This window comes from Prosopis cineraria, unplaced genomic scaffold, assembly GCF_029017545.1.
Source record: "Prosopis cineraria cultivar Desert tree isolate PC_DT_omini unplaced genomic scaffold, ASM2901754v1 PC2, whole genome shotgun sequence".
NCBI classification, from domain to species: Eukaryota; Viridiplantae; Streptophyta; class Magnoliopsida; order Fabales; family Fabaceae; genus Prosopis; species Prosopis cineraria.
This window is the reverse complement of record NW_026555333.1, coordinates 23,184,702-23,202,294: the sequence shown is the minus strand read 5'-3', so window position 1 is coordinate 23,202,294 and position 17,593 is coordinate 23,184,702. Positions and strand designations below refer to the sequence as shown.

The 17,593-nt window shown below is 36.2% G+C and overlaps 1 protein-coding gene across 2 annotated transcripts in view; it reads right to left on the bottom strand.

Moving 5' to 3' along the window:
• LOC129304193 (protein ENHANCED DOWNY MILDEW 2-like) overlaps positions 1 to 16,204 on the bottom strand; it is a 39,856-nt gene extending 23,652 nt beyond the window's left edge. The window contains exons 1-3 of one of the 2 annotated variants that reach the window (XM_054943879.1): positions 16,063 to 16,204; positions 15,158 to 15,594; positions 14,965 to 15,061 (exon numbers count right to left, since the gene is read on the bottom strand). In XM_054943879.1, the coding sequence (XP_054799854.1) occupies positions 14,965 to 15,061; positions 15,158 to 15,570 (510 nt within the window). In that variant the 5' untranslated portion in view covers positions 15,571 to 15,594; positions 16,063 to 16,204. Of the gene's footprint in view, positions 1 to 14,964; positions 15,062 to 15,157; positions 15,615 to 16,062 lie in introns of both variants that reach the window. The other variant, XM_054943880.1, reaches the window with a different exon arrangement.
• Between the last annotated feature and the right edge of the window lie 1,389 nt (positions 16,205 to 17,593).

Genomic DNA, 17,593 nt, shown 5'->3' with positions numbered 1-17,593 from the left:
TGTAAAAGGCGCTCGCCTCAGTGCCTAAGGAGCCTGGGCGAGGCGCTGAACTTGGCCATCGCCTCTCAAGTGAAGAGAGGCGATGGGTTTCATCAGGCGCTCGCCTTTGAGCACCTTGTGCGCCTCGCATATCCTAAAGGCACGCGACTGATAGCGCCTGGAAGCAGTGAAGATGAGAAGATCAGAAGAGAAGACAAAGACGGAAGATTTTAGAAGAGAAGACGATAAAGGAAGATGAAGGAGTGAAGAATGCTGATTGGGTGTGAAAGAACCGAAAAGAAGAGTAGAAGTTAGTTCTTGTTCGACTGCTGGTGTCGACTGGGTATGCAAGAATCAGAGACGAGAACTCGTCTGCACTCCACCAACTGGGTACGACCGTATCGTGCGAGTATGCTAGCTAGCCATAAGTTCAGCATCGTGGATTGAATATCATCCATTAAAATATGATAAAAAAATATAGTAAATAATTATAAAAAATTTAACAAATCCTATCCTACCTTGTGAGAGAAACGTATAACATATAATAAATTAGGGAAGATTTGAATTTTAAATAAAAGATAATGAAAAATATTATATATAGAAAAAGATTTTAATTAATTATAAGAAATTATCTTTGATTTAAATTTTAAATATGATTGAGACAATTATAAAAGATTTAACAAATCCTATCCTATCTTGTGGGAGAAACGTATAACATATAATAAATTAGGGAAGATTTGAATTCTAAATAAAAGATAATGAAAAATATTATATATAGAAAAAGATTTTAATTAATTATAAGAAATTATCTTTGATTTAAATTTTAAATATGATTGAGAAAATTTTGCTATCGGAAGGAAAATTTTTAGGAAAGTTTAAGACTTTAAAATCCCTCCCAATGTATAGTTTTTAAGATATAAAAAGAAAACCTATTACTGTTATTTGGTATTGGCATCAGTGTGTCTCGAGGCTTAGAGCAAGTGAGCAATATCTCCAAGGATCACGTCTTGCACGTCTTGCACTCTAACAATCAGGTTCTAACTTCTAAGTTTCAAACATCATATTATTTTCTGGTTTTCTTATTTGATTTGTTTGATTTTAGGCCTTTAGCACTACAACACACAGAACAATTATTCAAAAAACAAACCTTTAATTTTTCATTCTCTTTTTTGGTTTTTCCTGGTATTTTTCCCCAGTTTTTAGTGCTTCCATGGCTGAAAGTAGTGGTCAAGGTCAAAACAAGCAACAAGAACAGAATAAGAGAAAAGACCCTGGATGGAAATATAATTTCTTGAGTGACCCAAATGACACCAATACTGTAACTTGTTCCTTTTGTAACAAATCTACAAAAGGAGGGATTCATAGAGCTAAGTTGCATCAAGTTGGAGGTAATAGGAATGCTGCTAAATGTTTGAAGTGTCCTGATAATGTGAGGAAGGAATTGCAAGATTACATGGACAAAAAAAAGGTAGAAAAAGAGACATATGATAATCCAATTATAAATGTTGTGGATATGAGTATGCATGGTGAAGAAGAGGAGGAGGAGGAGGAGTTGTATGGAAAGAAAGGAAAAAATGTTATGCTTACATCAAAGAAGCCTAGACAAAAAGGTCCCATGGATTCTTTTATGAGGAAACCAGAGCAAGTTATTCAATTACGAAAACAAGGAAAGTTGCGAGATGGAAATATAACTGATAAATTTGATAAGGAGAGGAGCTATGGTTTGTCAATACATTAGTCGATTTTTCTACCAAGCTGGCATTCCATTTAATGTTGCTAACATGGATTCCTTTAAAATTATGATTGAAGCTATTGGACAATATGGTCCAAATCTAAAACACCCAAGTTACTATGAGTTGAGGGTGCCAATTTTGAAGAAAGAAGTTGAACTTACAAATGATATGATGAAAAATCATAGAGATATGTGGAAAAGAAAAGGCTGTTCCATTATGCTTGATGGGTGGACTAGCCAAACAAATAGAAGCTTGATAAATTTTTTAGTGAATTGCCCAGTTGGCACAATGTTTATAAAATCTATTGATGCATCCTCATATTTTAAAACAGCAGAAAGATTGTTCAATTTGATTGATGATTTTGTTGACCATGTTGGGGAAGAAAATATTGTTCAAATACTGACGGATAATGGGTCTAACTTTAAAGCTGCTGGTAAATTATTAGAAATGAAAAGGTTGAATCTTTTTTGGACACCATGTGCAACACATTGTGTAGATCTTATATTAGAAGACATTGGAAAAATTTCTAGGGTATCAAAGACTTTTGGCAAGAGCAATCAATTTGACAGGGTATATATATAACCACGTAGGACTTCTAAATATGATGAGAGAGTTCACCAAGCAAAAGGAGTTGGTGAGGCCTGGCAAAACTAGATTCTGCACTTCATGTCTTACTCTTAAAAGCATTCATCAATAGAAAACTGCATTGAGGACTATGTTTACTTCAGAGAAGTGGGAATCAAGTAAGTGGTCAAGAGAACCTAAAGGAAAGCGTGTGGTTGAAAGTATGCTTATGCCTTCTTTTTGGAATACTGTTTCTTATATATTAAAAATTATGGGACCTCTTATTTGAGTGCTAAGACTTGTAGATAATGAAAAAAAAACCAGCCATGGGTTATATATATGAAGCAATGGATAGAGCCAAGGAGGCAATTCAAAAGGCATTTGATAATAATGAAGATAAGTATAGAGAGATTTTTCATATTATTGATGAAAGGTGGAATTGCCAACTTCATCAACCGCTAAAGGAAAACAACCGATTACCAACATTGAGGAACTTGCAAATTTTGATTCAGATGAGTTAGAGGAAGACGATGAAGGATATAAATCCAACAATGAAGGAGGAGAAAGTCCTGACCTTGCCGCATCTGAATCTGATTCAGATTTCTAGTTTGATTTTTTTATAGGCCTCAATATTGTTTTTTCATATTTTAAAGACATTTTATGCACTTGATTGATTATTGGAATAGTGTATATTATTTTGTTGTAGTTTTGTAGAAGTTTATGATTGAAGTAGATTTATATTTATCACTTTATCTATGGTTTGTTGTCTATAATCTATGTATTATGCATTTTATCTACAGTAGTGCCTTGCTTCACTCAGGCGTGCGCCTTTGTAGCGCCTTGCGCCTAAGGTGTTTTACCAGCTTTGCGCCTTGAGTGTGCCTTTCGCCTTTAACAACACTGTAAATCACTAATAAAAAATTTATTACAATTAACTAAATGCTATCTATAACTATGTATGATAATTTTTAAAATTTATAATCAAGTATTTTAAAGATAATACATTAGTTTTTAATAGTTAAATGTAATAATTAATTATCAAAAAAGATTCTTTTGTCCTCAAGAATTTTTTTTCTTGTTGAAAATAGTAACTAAAAATGGTTAAAAATTACTAGTAAACATCTACATATATTGATTATGAAACATATCTAAAAAATAAAATTCAAACATAAACCAAATTAAACCAAATCAAACCGCCCAAAAACCAAACCAAACCAAACTGACTAGAAGAAGAAAAAAAATAGAATAGGTTCCAAGCTTTGTAAACCGAATGGTTTGGTTTAGCTTGGTTTTTTCCCAAAACGAACCTATGAAGACCATTAGGTTAGGGGTTAGGCCAACCCAACTTTCATTACATGTCCAAATTGTTTCCTCATCTTATGAATAAAAATTCTCCCTTCCATTTTCTTGTTTTCCAACTATCAAACCACACAAAGCTATATGTAAAAATCATTCTCATCAATTCTCTAAACCCTTTAACATTGCTCATAGGGGCATTTAGGGACCCTCTCATGTTGCATCTCTCTCCAATGCCAAATGGTTTGTAACCTATATTGATGATCACACTCAGTTAACTTAGGTTTTCCTTGTGGAAAAAAAATCTGGTCTGATACCCATTTTTCTCCATTTTCATCATATGATCAAAACTTAGTTTCAAACCTCTATTTTAACTCTGAAGTGACAATGGGAGAGAATACATGAGCTCTACCTTACAGCAATACCTTCAGAAAAATGGGATTCTACATCAAGCTAGCTGCGCTCATACCCCACAACTAAATGAAACTGCTGAATGCAACAATAGACACCTTCTTGAGGTAACCAGTGCCCTAATGTTCATTCATAATGTTCCTAAGTATTATTGAGTGAAGCTGTCCTTACTACAGCCCATTTAATCAATCAAATGCCTTCCAAAACTTTAAATTTCAACACTCCCATGCAAGTTCTCTCCAAATCCTATCCTAACATCCAACTCGCCAATTCTATTCCTCATAAAGTATTCAGTTGCATTGCCTATGTTCACAACGTTCATGAAGCAAAGCTTAAGCCAGGAGCACTTAAATGTTAGTGAAGCAAAGCTTGAGCCAAGAGTACTTAAGTGTATTTTCTTGGGATATTCCTCTTCTTAAAAGGGTTATAAATGTTACTCCCCTACTTTACGAATTTTTTTTGCCACTATGGATATTAGTTTTGTGGAAAATCAAGGATATTAAACCAAGCCTCCCATTTAAGGGACAGTAAGAGAGAATGGGAGCCCTCAACTCATTTGAACCTTTTAACCTGCCCTGCACAGCACAACCAAACTTCTGGACCACCACAACAGACCTGATCTCACTCCAACCAGAGCCCTAAATCTACCTAAAACAGACCTGAAACAATGCCCAATAACACTGAACGGAGGAAGCAATGAAATTCATGCTGAAACTGATGCTGGTTCAGCCGAAATAGAGGTGATAAATGCTTCCAATGCCCTTGAGGAAGCAGATACAGACTAAGGGGGAGACACCAACAACTTACCAAAAAGTGGGGGTATTTCTAGTTCGGGGCAGGACCAAGAGTCAGCTCCAACCTCAGAACCTGATGATCTTGGGTGGCCAATTGCACTACGTGAGGGGGTGAGACAATGTACTCTATATCCTATAAGTAATTTTGTCGCTTATAACCTGTCTTCTTGTATGAAAAGCTTTGTGACAAAGCTTGAAGATGAGAAGTTACTTGCAAAGTTTGAATAGGCTGTTTAAGATGCTAAATGCCGAGAAGCCATCAATGAGGAATTGAAGGCTCTTGTTGAGAATCAAACCTAGAACATAATGAATTGCCAATGGAAAAGAAACCGATTGGATGTAAATGGGTGTTTACCATCAAATATAATTCAAATGGAATTGTGAACAAGTACAAGGCTTGCTTGGTGGCATAAGGATATACACAAATGGAATTAATTATCAAGAGAACTTCACCCTAATAGCTAAATTGAATACTATTAGAGTACTCTTGTCACTTGCTGTGAACCTTGATTGGCCACTAGATCAACTACACGTAAAGAACACTTTTCTCAATGGAGACTTAAAAGAAAAAGTATACATGACCATTCTTGAAGGACTTGCGAAATATGATTCTCCAAGTATGGTATGCAAACAATACAAATCCCTCTATAAGGTTGAAACAATCTCCCAAAGCCTAGTTCAAGCGATTTACAAACGTTGTGAGGAATTCAAGTTGCATTCAATGTCAAACTTTGTAAAGCACACAAGTGGTAAAGTATCCAACTTAATTGTATATGTTGATGACATAGTGTTGACTGGGGATGATATTGTGGAAATACAAAGACTCAAAAAGACTTTAAAAGATGCATTTGAGGTAAAAGGCCTTGGCAATCCTAGATACTTTCTTGGGATGGAAATCGCTAGATCAAAAAAGGGAATTCCAATTCCCCAAAGGAAGTATACACTTGATTTGTTGAAAGAAGCGGGAATGTTAAGAGCTAGACCATCAACATGGATACCTCCATTCATCTAGAAAAAAAAAAAGAAGGATGGGGTTCTTCTAGCACTGAAAATACAAAAGGCTTGATGGAAAACTTATCTATCTATCCCACACAAGAACATATACAAGCTAGGCAATGGGTGTTGTTAGTCTATTGGCAACACAATCCTAGGAGGAACACATGGAAGTAGTACATACAATTCTAAGTTATTTAAAAATGATACTTGGTAGAGGTCTCTACTATGCAAAGGGAGACTCCAGAGAAGTGGTAGCACATACAGATGTAGACCATGGAAGGTCGCTTGTTGATAGAAGATCAACCTCTGGCTACTTTACCTTTATGTTGGGAAATTAGTGACAGAGAAGTAAGAAGCAAATAGTTGTATCTATAAGAAGTGCAGAATCTAAGCTTAGAGCCTTGGCTCATGGAGTATGTGAGGAAATGTGGTTAATACAAGTGCCGAAAGAGTTGAAAATTGAAGTTAGTTCACTCATCAAAGTGCAATGTGATAGTATGGCTACACTCCAAATGGTCCAAAATCCCAATCATCATAATTGGACAAAAAATGTAGATATTGATAGGCATTTCATCAAGGAGAAAATGGAACCATAGGTAATAGACTTGGCCTACATATACTCTAACTCTCAAGTTGTTGATGTTCTCACAAACCATTGGGCAAAGGCAACTTCGAGCGTTTCATAAGCAAGCTAGGCATGATGGATATCTCTCTGCCAACTTGAGAGGGAGTGTTAGTGGTGCGCCTTAGTGGGCCTTGGGACCAAAACCATAGTTTTGCATTTAAGTTTTTATTTATGTTTTCATTCCCAATTGTTATTTCCTTTTTCTGTTCAGATTTGACTCTGATTTTATTTTGAGTTATGATTCTTCCTAGAATCTCAGCTAAATCCTCTCAACATGATTGAGAGCTTGTATTTATAAACCCTATCCTAGCCTGTGAATAATATAGAGTTTACAGCATCCCTAAATTTCTCAAAAGTATACTCTTGATCTGCTACAAGAGATAGGGATGCTTCATGCAAGACCTCATGAAACACTTATGGAGGCCTCATGCAACCTAGAAATTAAACCAGATGATGCACCAATAGATTCTGAAAAGTAAAGAAAACTTGAGGGAAAACTAATATACTTGACTCACACACATCCAAATATTAGTTATCTAGCTGGAGTCATTAGCCAACTCATGCATAAACCACATGAGAAGCACATGGAAGCTATCTATAGAATACTAAGGTATTTAAAGCTTAACCTTGGGAGAGGTATTTTTCTTTGAGAAGGATAGAGCAAGAAATATTGGTATAAGGTGTTGAATTTTATAGGATTAGGATTGGGATTGGAACTGGGATTGGGACTAGAACTGGGATTAGGAATAAGTTTTAAAATCATGTTTGGTATAACATGGGAATAAAAAAAAAAAGACTCAAGTTTAAGCTAAAAGACAATATTGCCCTCATCTTCTCCATCATCATCATCTCTCTTGCAAGCTTCATCGACACCGATGAATGGCAAGGAGTCATTCAACCTCTGCCATCTTTGCTCTTATTCGCACTTGTGTCGACATCATTGATGGAGGGTAGCTTCGTCTCTATCTCTGCTTACTCCTGTTCTATCCTTGTCAAACCATAAATCAGAAACCCAAATCTAAAACCCATGAATGAGAAACCCAGAATCAGATGAGGAATGATGATGAACCCAGAAGCAAACGGTGGATGCAATTAGTCGCTCAACTTCCATCGTCTCTGCTCCTGTTCGCACTCGTGTCGACATCGTTGGTAGACAGTGGCTTCGTCTTTATCTTCTCTTGCTCCTGTTCCATCCCTATCATGCGATGACAGTCATCCTTACGTTGCCGAAGTTATCTTTAATGGAGTGTGCAAGGTCAAGGATGATGGAGGAGATTCGTGTGTGATGATGGAGGAGTAAGCTGACTGGGCAAGTTTTTTATGAGGGCATTTTAGTCATAAAAATTTCAATCCCAAGATTGAAATTGCAGTGCCAAGGGGGAGGTGGTATTGGGTATTCCCACCAAGATGGGATTGGGTTTGGGAATAAATTTGTCATTACCAAGCTTGGTATTACTCAATCCCAAACCCAGTCCCACTTAGCCAGTGCTGCATACCAAACAAGCCCATAAAAGTCTACACAAGTGCAAACTATGGGAGGTCTCTAGAAAATCAAAGGTCTACCACTAGATATTGCAAGTATGTGGTGGGTAATTTAGTCACTTGGAGAAGTGAAAAGCAATTTGTAGTATCAAGAAGCAGTGTTGAATCTGAAATTAGAGCTATGACTTGGAATTTGTGAAGGAATATGGGTCACTAGATTGCTAAGGGAATTCAAGGTTCCATATGATGGCCCCACGAAACCATGGTGTGATAAAAGGTCAAGCATTGCAAGGACAAGAAAGCTAGTGTACCATGGCAAAACAAAAACATGTTGAAATTGATAGACGCTTACTTCATCAAGGAGAAAGTAGAAAGAGGCCTCATTGACTTATCCTACGTACGAGCAGATATCATGACTAAACCTCTTGCCAGATTTTAGTTTAAAGGTCTATGAAGAAAGCAAGGAATGATTGATATCCATTCTCTACTTGAAAACTAATAAAGGAACATTGGTAGATGGGTAATTATGGATCTCCAAGTTCCTCCATCCTCTAAAGTGCACCTAGTTTTTCATGTACCTTTCTTGTAACCCAATAAAGGAACATTGGTGCACACTAAATCACCTCCTTTTCTCCTTAAGTAAGAACACCTATTCTTGAGATGTTACACACCTCTGAACTGATACAACTCTTGCTATATTGGTAATTATGGACACATTTTCCCAAACTAACCCCTTGCTTAACTATTGTTGAAATTTCATAGTTCCTACGGCAATAACTTTTGATGTAACTGCCCCATTACTCCCCAACTGCAACATTGTCTAATGTAACCACCCCACTACCCCCCTATCGTAACTTCTAGGGTAACTAACCCTAGTTTTGCATTATAGCATCGACTTTTGACTATTAAGGGTCTTTAATTATCTTTATTTTATACATTTAAGTACTATGACTCATATTTGTTATAACAATTATTTTTGAATTCATATTTTAACATGTTTTCCTCTCTTTTTTTTTTAGATGTTGAACTCAACAAGAACTATTGGCATTGGCAATTGTTACTTCAAGAATGATCTTTTAAATAATTTTAGATGTATAATTTCCCTTGTATTGATTTAAAACAAGTTTCTTTTTATTATAGACATTAAGAAAATTTGTAACAAAATTTAACTCATATGCATATATTCTAATGTTTATTGGTAATGAAATTTTAATACATTTATTTTTGATATGATATTCATTTCCATGTTGAGAATGTGACTTGATGTTGTAATATGAAAGGAAAAAGTCAAAAAAATATATATTGAAACCTGATCCATGTATGAACCAAGCTGAACCAAACCACCTAAAAGCTGAACCAAACCGACCTTAATAAAAAACTGCTCAAGTGTCATTTTTTGTACAAACCGATTGGTTTGTTTTGGGTTGGTTTGGTTGATGTGTTAATTGAAACTGAATCAAACCATACCCTTGATCAACCTTAATTGTATGTCTCCTTGCAACTACCCTAATTGCTGTTATTATTTATTGTGGAAAGTAGGCTGATGGGATATAGGCCCATTAGCTAAGTTAACCTAACCCTAGACTTAATCTTATTTTTGTTACCATTATCTTTTTAGTTGAATATTAGGGATTAGATTTTATCTTATTTTATTTTTTCCGGTATGATGTTATTATCATATCTATTTGTACTCTATAAGTATGGTTTTCATCTCTGAATAAGATTCAATTCGATTGACCACAAAAGCAATCACAGTATTAGAGCAGTCGTCGGCCTATGCCTACTCACAACTCAGTCTGTCGCATGCATCCCTATTCTCTCATGTGATATAGCACGCATCTCTATTCACTAAGTGTGTCTCTATTCTTAGCATGCATCTCAGTCCACCAAGCGAGTCTTTGATCAGTCATAACTTGCAAGTTCGCATGCATCTCCCCTCTTAATTGCTCTATTCGCAACCTACGACTCTCCACCCTAATGCAAAACATGTCTCCTTTTGTGTAGTGGGGCGTTCTTCTCTTCCAGTTGCATTCTCTGTTTCGATTGCAAGGTGCTCTATTTTTTTACGTGACTTTTTTTTTCTTTTTGCCATCATGACCTATAAAGCAGCCTTGAATAGTACCCCACAGATCTTCAAGATAGATGGGAAGCACACAAACAACCCCTCTGACCAACGTGGCAGTGATAGTGTTCTTTCCTTTGGTGGCAGCAGCAATAGTGATTCACTTTCTCATCTACTTCTCACCCATCGGTTGAATGGAAGTAATTATTTGCAATGGTCCAGGAGTGTCCTTATGTTCGTACGTGGTCGGAATAAGGAGCGTTAACTGACTGGTTCCTTGAAAGCACCAGAAGTTGGTGACCCCAAGTATGAAACTTGGTGTGCAGAAAACAACAGGGTGATGACTTGGTTAATTCATTCAATGAACCTCGAGATAAGTGAAAATTATCTACTTGCCAATATAGCCCAAGAAATTTGGGAGCTTGCTCAACATGCTTACTTTGTCAAGGAAAATACAGCAGCAATTTATCAAGCAAAGCATACTCTTTGAACCCTTACACAGGGGGAGAAATCGGTTACTTTGTATTACATAGCTCTTATGCGCCTCTGGCAGCATATGGATCTATACAAGGTACACCAATGATATTGTCAAGCCAATGCTCTCAACTAAAAGACTGTGGTCGAACGTGAGTGGTGTTATGAATTTCTCCTTGGTCTTAGTAACTCCTATGAGGATCTTTGAGGAAGAATTATGGGTATGAAACCTCTACCTTCTCTTGAAGATATATTTAATATGATTAAATATGAAGAAAGCCACAAGGTCCTGGTGCAGTTTCCTTCTTCTACCCCTTCTACTTCTCTCAACACTGGATCCTCTGCCAGGGTAGCTCATGGTTACCAAAAAGGGGATCACAAAGGGAAAAAGTCTCTCCAGTGCGATCATTGTAATAAAAATGGTCATACCGGAGAAACCCATTACAGATTCATGGCAAGCCATCTCATTTAAAGTCCAACTCCAAGGGTGATAACAAGGACAAACATAAAGGTGATAGGAAAGAATTCACTGTCAATCCTACTTATGATCATGCACTTAATACTGAGGAAATCACTATGATGAGATGCATTTTGGAGAAATACTCTCGTGATGAGATAAGTGAGAAACCTACTCCCTTGGTTACCTTGGCGCATACTAGTAAGACTTTACTAACTGCACTTGGTGCTATTTCTCACTGTAACAACATCTAGGCGGTTGATTTTGGGGCAACAGACCACATTTTGGGTCTTCAAGAATTATTTTCCGAGTTTAGCCCACATTCTGAGCACACTCATGTACAAGTGGCCAATAACACATATGCTTGAGTGATGGGAACAAGCACCATTGTTATCTCTGACTTTATTATTTTGAAGAATGTCTTATATGTTCCCAATATACAATGTAACTTGTTATCAATTACAAGTATCACACACCACTTATCTTGCCTTGCCACCTTTGACAAATCTCATATTTTTCAGGATTTAGCCTCGAGAAAATGATTGGCAATACTAAGGAACGCAATGGGATCCACTATTTCAAAGGCAAATCCACCAATAAACACCATTTAGTTTATCCAATTTCCAATTCTGTTTCTGTGTTTTCTATTATATCTCAAGAAGACATTATGGTATGGCACTCTCATTTAGGTCATCCCATTTTTTATTATATGAAAGTTTTGTTTTCCAATTCTATGAATAAAATTAAATTTTATTGTTATACTTGCCAATTACTCGCCATCCTTTTCCGGCTAACTCTTATATCCCCTCCACACCTTTTTCTCTCATACATAGTGATGTGGAAGGCCCTTCACAGATTGAAACTCACACTAAGGCTAAGTGGTTTGTTTCTTTTATTGATGACTATACTCAAGTGACATGGATTTTTCCCATGAAAGATAAATCTGAAGTTTGCACTATTTTTAAAAACTTTCATACTTTTGTTCAAACTCAATTTCAAACTCCTATCAAAATTCTCTATAGTGACAATGGAACTGAATATCTCAATGCTTGCTCTTCATAACCTTCTTGCTAATAATGAGATTCACCACCAAACTTCCTGTGTGCATTCATCTCAACATAATTGGGTAACCAAAAGGAAAAATAGACATCCACTTGAAGTCGCTAGGAACCTCTTACTTGGTAATAATGTTCCGCACAAATTTTAGGGAGATGCAGTCCTTACGACTGCATACCTCATTAACCACATGCCCTCTAAGGTTCTCAACTTTCAAACCCCTCTTGACTTGTTTTTGAAATCCTATCCTCACTCTCATTTACTTAACTCTCTTCTGAAAAAGGTCTTTGGATGCACTGCCTTTGTTTTTCAAGATGCAGGCAACAAACTCGAATCTCAGTCTATCAAATGCATCTATTTAGGATACTCATCTACTAAAAATGGGTATAAGAATTTTTCTCCTGACACTCACAAATTCTATGTCACTAAGAATGTCACGTTTGTTAAATCACTAACTTTCTTTTCCAAAATACCCATTCAAGGGGAGAATGATTGTGAATGGCTAATTTGTGCCACTAATAATGGTCATTCAAATAATAAACAGACCGGTAGCCCTAGTGTGAGGTTGTATACATCACAAGACCCTTTCTCCACTATACCTATCCCAAACTTTAAACCACCTATCCCAGATCCTGAACCACCTATTCTAAATCGTGAGCCCAATTTCCAGCCACACTTGGATGAATTAGCGACAGATCAATCTAAACAGCACACCAATAGTGAAGAACCCATTGTTGCTCCAAGGCATAGTCATGATTATCAAACTGAGGGTAATCCTAAACATCTTCAATGGCCTATCACTCTTAGAAAAGGCAAGAGAAGTTGTACTAGACACTTTATCAACAAGTATGTCTCCTATGATAAACTCAATTCTCAAAAAACTTTGTTGTTGCTATTGATAGTAAGACTATACCTAAGACTTTCGAGGAAGCCATAGTTGACCCTAAATGGAAGGCAGCTATTGATGAAGAGTTGAAAGCTCTAATAAAAATCAAAACATGGGTGATCGTGGAGTTACCTAAGGAAAAGTCAGTTGTAAGGAGTAAATGGGTTCTTCCAAAGAAATATAATCCTAATAGTAGTCTCAATAAATATAAGGCACGATTAGTTGCCAAAGGCTTTACCCAAACCTATGGCAATAATTATTAGGAAACCTTTGCAATAGTGGCAAAATTCAATACCATAAATATTCTACTTTCTCTCGTTACTAATTTAGATTGGCCATTATTTCAATTAGATGTTAGGAATGCCTTCTTAAATGGGGACTTGGAAGAGGAAGTGTACATGAAGATTCCATTAGGACTAAGAGGTCCAGTTAATGCAGGTAAAGTATGTAGATTGCACAAGTCACTATAAGGCTTAAAGCAGTCACCCAAGGCTTGATTTGAGAGGTTTACCAGTGCCATAAAGGGATTGGGCTCTGTTCAATGTCAAGCTGATCATACACTATTTGTAAGACAATTCTGGTCAGAGAACAACTGTCCTAATCGTGTATGTGGATGATATAGTACCGACAGGAAATGATGTAGAAGAAATCTTGAAACTAAAACAACATTTGGCTAAAGAATTTGAGATTAATGACCTTAGTAATCTAAGACATTTTTGGGTCCGGAAATTGCTTGCTCATCACAAGGAATTAATGTATCACAAAGAAAATACACCCTGGATTTGCTTAAGGAAACTAGAACGTTGGGAGCAAGACCTGTAGATATCCTAATGGAACTAAATTGTAATCTGGAAGTGAAACTTGATGGAAAGATAATGAATAAAGAAAGGCATCAAAAATTGGAGGGAAACTCATATATTTATCTCACACAAGGCCTGACATATCCTTTGCAGTAGGAGTTGTGAACCTGTTTGCAAGCAATCCTCAAAAGGAGCATATGAAGGCAATATACAGGATCCTTAGACATTTAAGAACCATACCTGGAAAGGGTTTATTCTTCTCAAAGGGGAATAAGAAAAGCATAGAAGTCTATATAGATGGCAATAAGAGAACTCTAGGATCAGAAAATGTAACAGACATAGAAATTTACACAATGCAAACTGGGCAAGAGCTATCTATGATAGGCATTCCACCACTGGTATTACACATTTGTGTGGGCCAACTTGGTAATTTGGAGAAGCAACAAACAACCAAACATTTCTAGAAGCTCGACAGAAGCTGAATACAAAGCATTAGCTCTTGGAATTTATGAAGGTATATGGGTCGTACAACTATTGAAGGAACTTGGTGTAGAAATGAAGGTTCCTATAAAAATGAGGTGCGATAGTATTGTCTCAAGATTGCAAATAATCCTGTTCAACATGATTGTACTAAGCATGTTGAGATTGATAGACATTTCATCAAAAAAAAAAATTGAAGCTAAAATCATAAATCTAGTATATATTCCCTCAGGAAGCCAAGTTGCAAGATGACCAAGCCTCTTGTTAGAGCCAAATTTGCAAAGATGATAAGCAAGCTAGGAATGATCAATTTCTATTTGCCAACTTGAGGGGGAGTGTGGAAAGTAGGCTTATGGGACATAGGCCCATTAGCTAAGTTAACCTAACCCTAGACTTAATCTTATTTTGTTACCACTATCTTTTCAGCTGAATATTAGGGATTAGATTTTATCTTATTTTATTTTTTCTGGTATGATATTATTATCATATCTATTTGTACTCTATAAGTATGGTTTTCATCTCTGAATAAGATTCAATTCGATTGACCATAAAAGCAATCATTTATGCCTTCTTTTAACATGTATGATATGTTCATACACACAGCCTCTTGAAATTTCAGAGTCTTGCATCCACTGCCACAACCCAGGCATATTTAGTCTTGTTCTTGCATCCCAAGGCAACAATTTAACAAGAATAAATAAGGTTATACTTCCATCAAGCAGCAATGATTCTACCAGAATGAAATGCAAGTGAATCTAATTTCAACCATATTTACATTAGTGTTTCAAATTTAAAGTTTGAGGAGGAGGATATCACATTCTAATTTCGCAGTTCACCACCAAATTTTATAGGAAAAGGAAAAGTAAAACCTTGGACTTAGCCAAGATGGCATTCCTTTTAACAGCTTCACGAATTACTTGTAAGTGGTTCACCAAATCGTTTTGTGAAGGCCTAACTTCATAACAACTGCAATTAATTCATTAAAAAAATAATAAACTGTGAATGTCTAATCGCACAAACCAATCAGCGAAGGAACAAAAATGTCCAAAATCTGAAAAATACCTCAAAACCTTAGACAAGTAGCCCCACACAGATTTCGCAGATGTTTCAGGATTTTTCTGCACATAATGTAGGAAGTGAATAGCAATTAAAATCGTCCTTATGTTATCCTCAAACCACTTCTTTGGCTTCTCAAGTTTGACCCATTGTCTACCATTCTTTGATAGCACTGATATCTCAGGTTTTATACTGGAAATATCAAACTTCCATGCAACGACTTGCATAAATACTTTCTGCAGCCCATTATCTGCAAAACCGTCAAGGAACACTTGCCCACTTTCGCCATCTGTATACTCAGATTCACTCCATTGAATTGGCAAAACAGAAAATGAAACGGGCACTTTCTCGTCATCTTCAAAATGGTAATTGGACACAGCTTGCGGAGGAACTTCGGCCTCATCATCCGAAGAAGCCATATCCCAGTTCACCCCAAAATCTCTCTGCACGCACAAACAAAACACTGAACAAGTAACCCTTTGTAAACACCAATATCTCCCTTTGAGAAGAGATCAACAAGAACGCATGTGATCCACAACCATAGCAGTCTATAATCAAATAGAAGACTTCCACGCAAATTAAGAGCGTTAAACAACGATAACTGAAAATAATAGTCAACGGCATCGCTATTGGAAATAAAAATTAAAATTGGACTATTAAAGCAGGAAAAAGTTTGTACTTCTAAAAGAAGGTTAAAGGGTATGAGGGCCGAGGAGCCAAAAACATTCAGAAACCGATAATCATCGATCCCTACACTCAAACCATTTTTAGAGGAATTGAAACGGCTGCATGAAAAGATACGTATGAAATCAGCAATCCCTCGTCTCTAAAACAATCTAACATTTTTGAAGACTAGGGACATAGAAGAGAAAAATCCAAAAGGAAATATGAGGTGGCATAGTATACTGTACCTTGTACAACCACAAAGCGAGACACCTTGACAGAACGCAGCCCCTGCAGAATGAGGGTTTTGATTCCTCTGAGTTATAGAAGTCGAAGCAGACGCGCCATGCCGAATGGGAGTAAGCTCAAACCACGGCAATGGGAAGAAGCAGCCCCGTCGGTTGCAAATTTGGTTAATTATTTAAATTTTTTTGAAGCTTGAAAAATCAAAATCAAAAATATTTATTTGAAATGAAATAAAAAAGAGGGAGAATCAAAATCAAAAATATTTATTTGAAATGGAATAAAAAAAAGATATAGCAAGTTTAAATAATGTGTCAGCACTTGCAACTAAGGCATCAAATATAACTGTTTTTGTTTATAATCATATGATTTTCTTGTCATGGCTTAGGAAAAGACTAGGTTGGAAAGAAATTGTACGTCCTAGTGCAATAAGATTTGCTACTACATTTATCACATTGCATAGCATATATATGCATAAGCATGACTTGCAAGCTTTGGTGACTGATAAGCACTCTGTGGATCACAAATTGTCAAAGACTCAAACTGAAATAATTGTTACTGCCATCATATTAGATAATGGCTTTTGGGGTGATTGCTTAGAAATTGTGAAAGTTGTGTCTCCTCTTATAAAGTTGTTGGGAATTGTGAATTCAGATGAGAAGCCTTCTTTGTCTTATGTTTATGAAGGCATGCAAAAGGCAAAAAAAGCAATCAAGGCAACATTCAACAATAAGAAAGATTATTACAAGCCTTACACAAGCATTATTCAAGCTCGATGGGATAAGCACTTTAAGACAAATCTTCATGCAGTGACATATTTGTTGAATCCTGCATTCTTATATGATGAGAATTTTGTTCACAAGAGAAGATTAATGGATACAATGCTTGATGTGTTTGAGTCAAATCAAAGTGAAGAAATTGATTATATTGTGATGATGAAGTAGTTGAGCTTGTATCGTGATCGTAAAGAATCTTTTGACAAAACTCCATGTCAAAGAGCAACCTAGAAATTAGATCCTTGTGAGTGTTCATATTTATTATTTAACATGTCCATGGTAATTCTAGTTATCATATGATTAACATCTAACTAAATGTCTTTTATTTGCAAATGAATGGTGGTCATTCTATGGAGGTTCTGTTCTAGAATTGCAAACTCTTGCAATGCGTATTCTTAGCCAAACTTCTTCTTCTGGCTGTGAAAGAAATTGGAGTTTGTTTGAACGCATCCATACCAAAAGACGAAATAGATTACAACATCAAAGATTGAATGATTTGGTTTTTACAAATTATAATCTACGATTGAAGCATAGGTAAGAATTAGAGTTTTAAATGGCAATGCTTTTGTAGTTTATAATTGAATATGAATTTTATTATCATTTATCATATTTGATTGCTTTATTTTTTTTTCAAGGAGTCAATTGAGGAAAAATAAAAGTTATGATCCCATTGACTATCAATCAATTGACAAAATTGACATTTGGGTGGCTGCAGAAGAGGAAGAGCCAGCTCCTGAGTTTAATTCTCAAGAAATTGCAA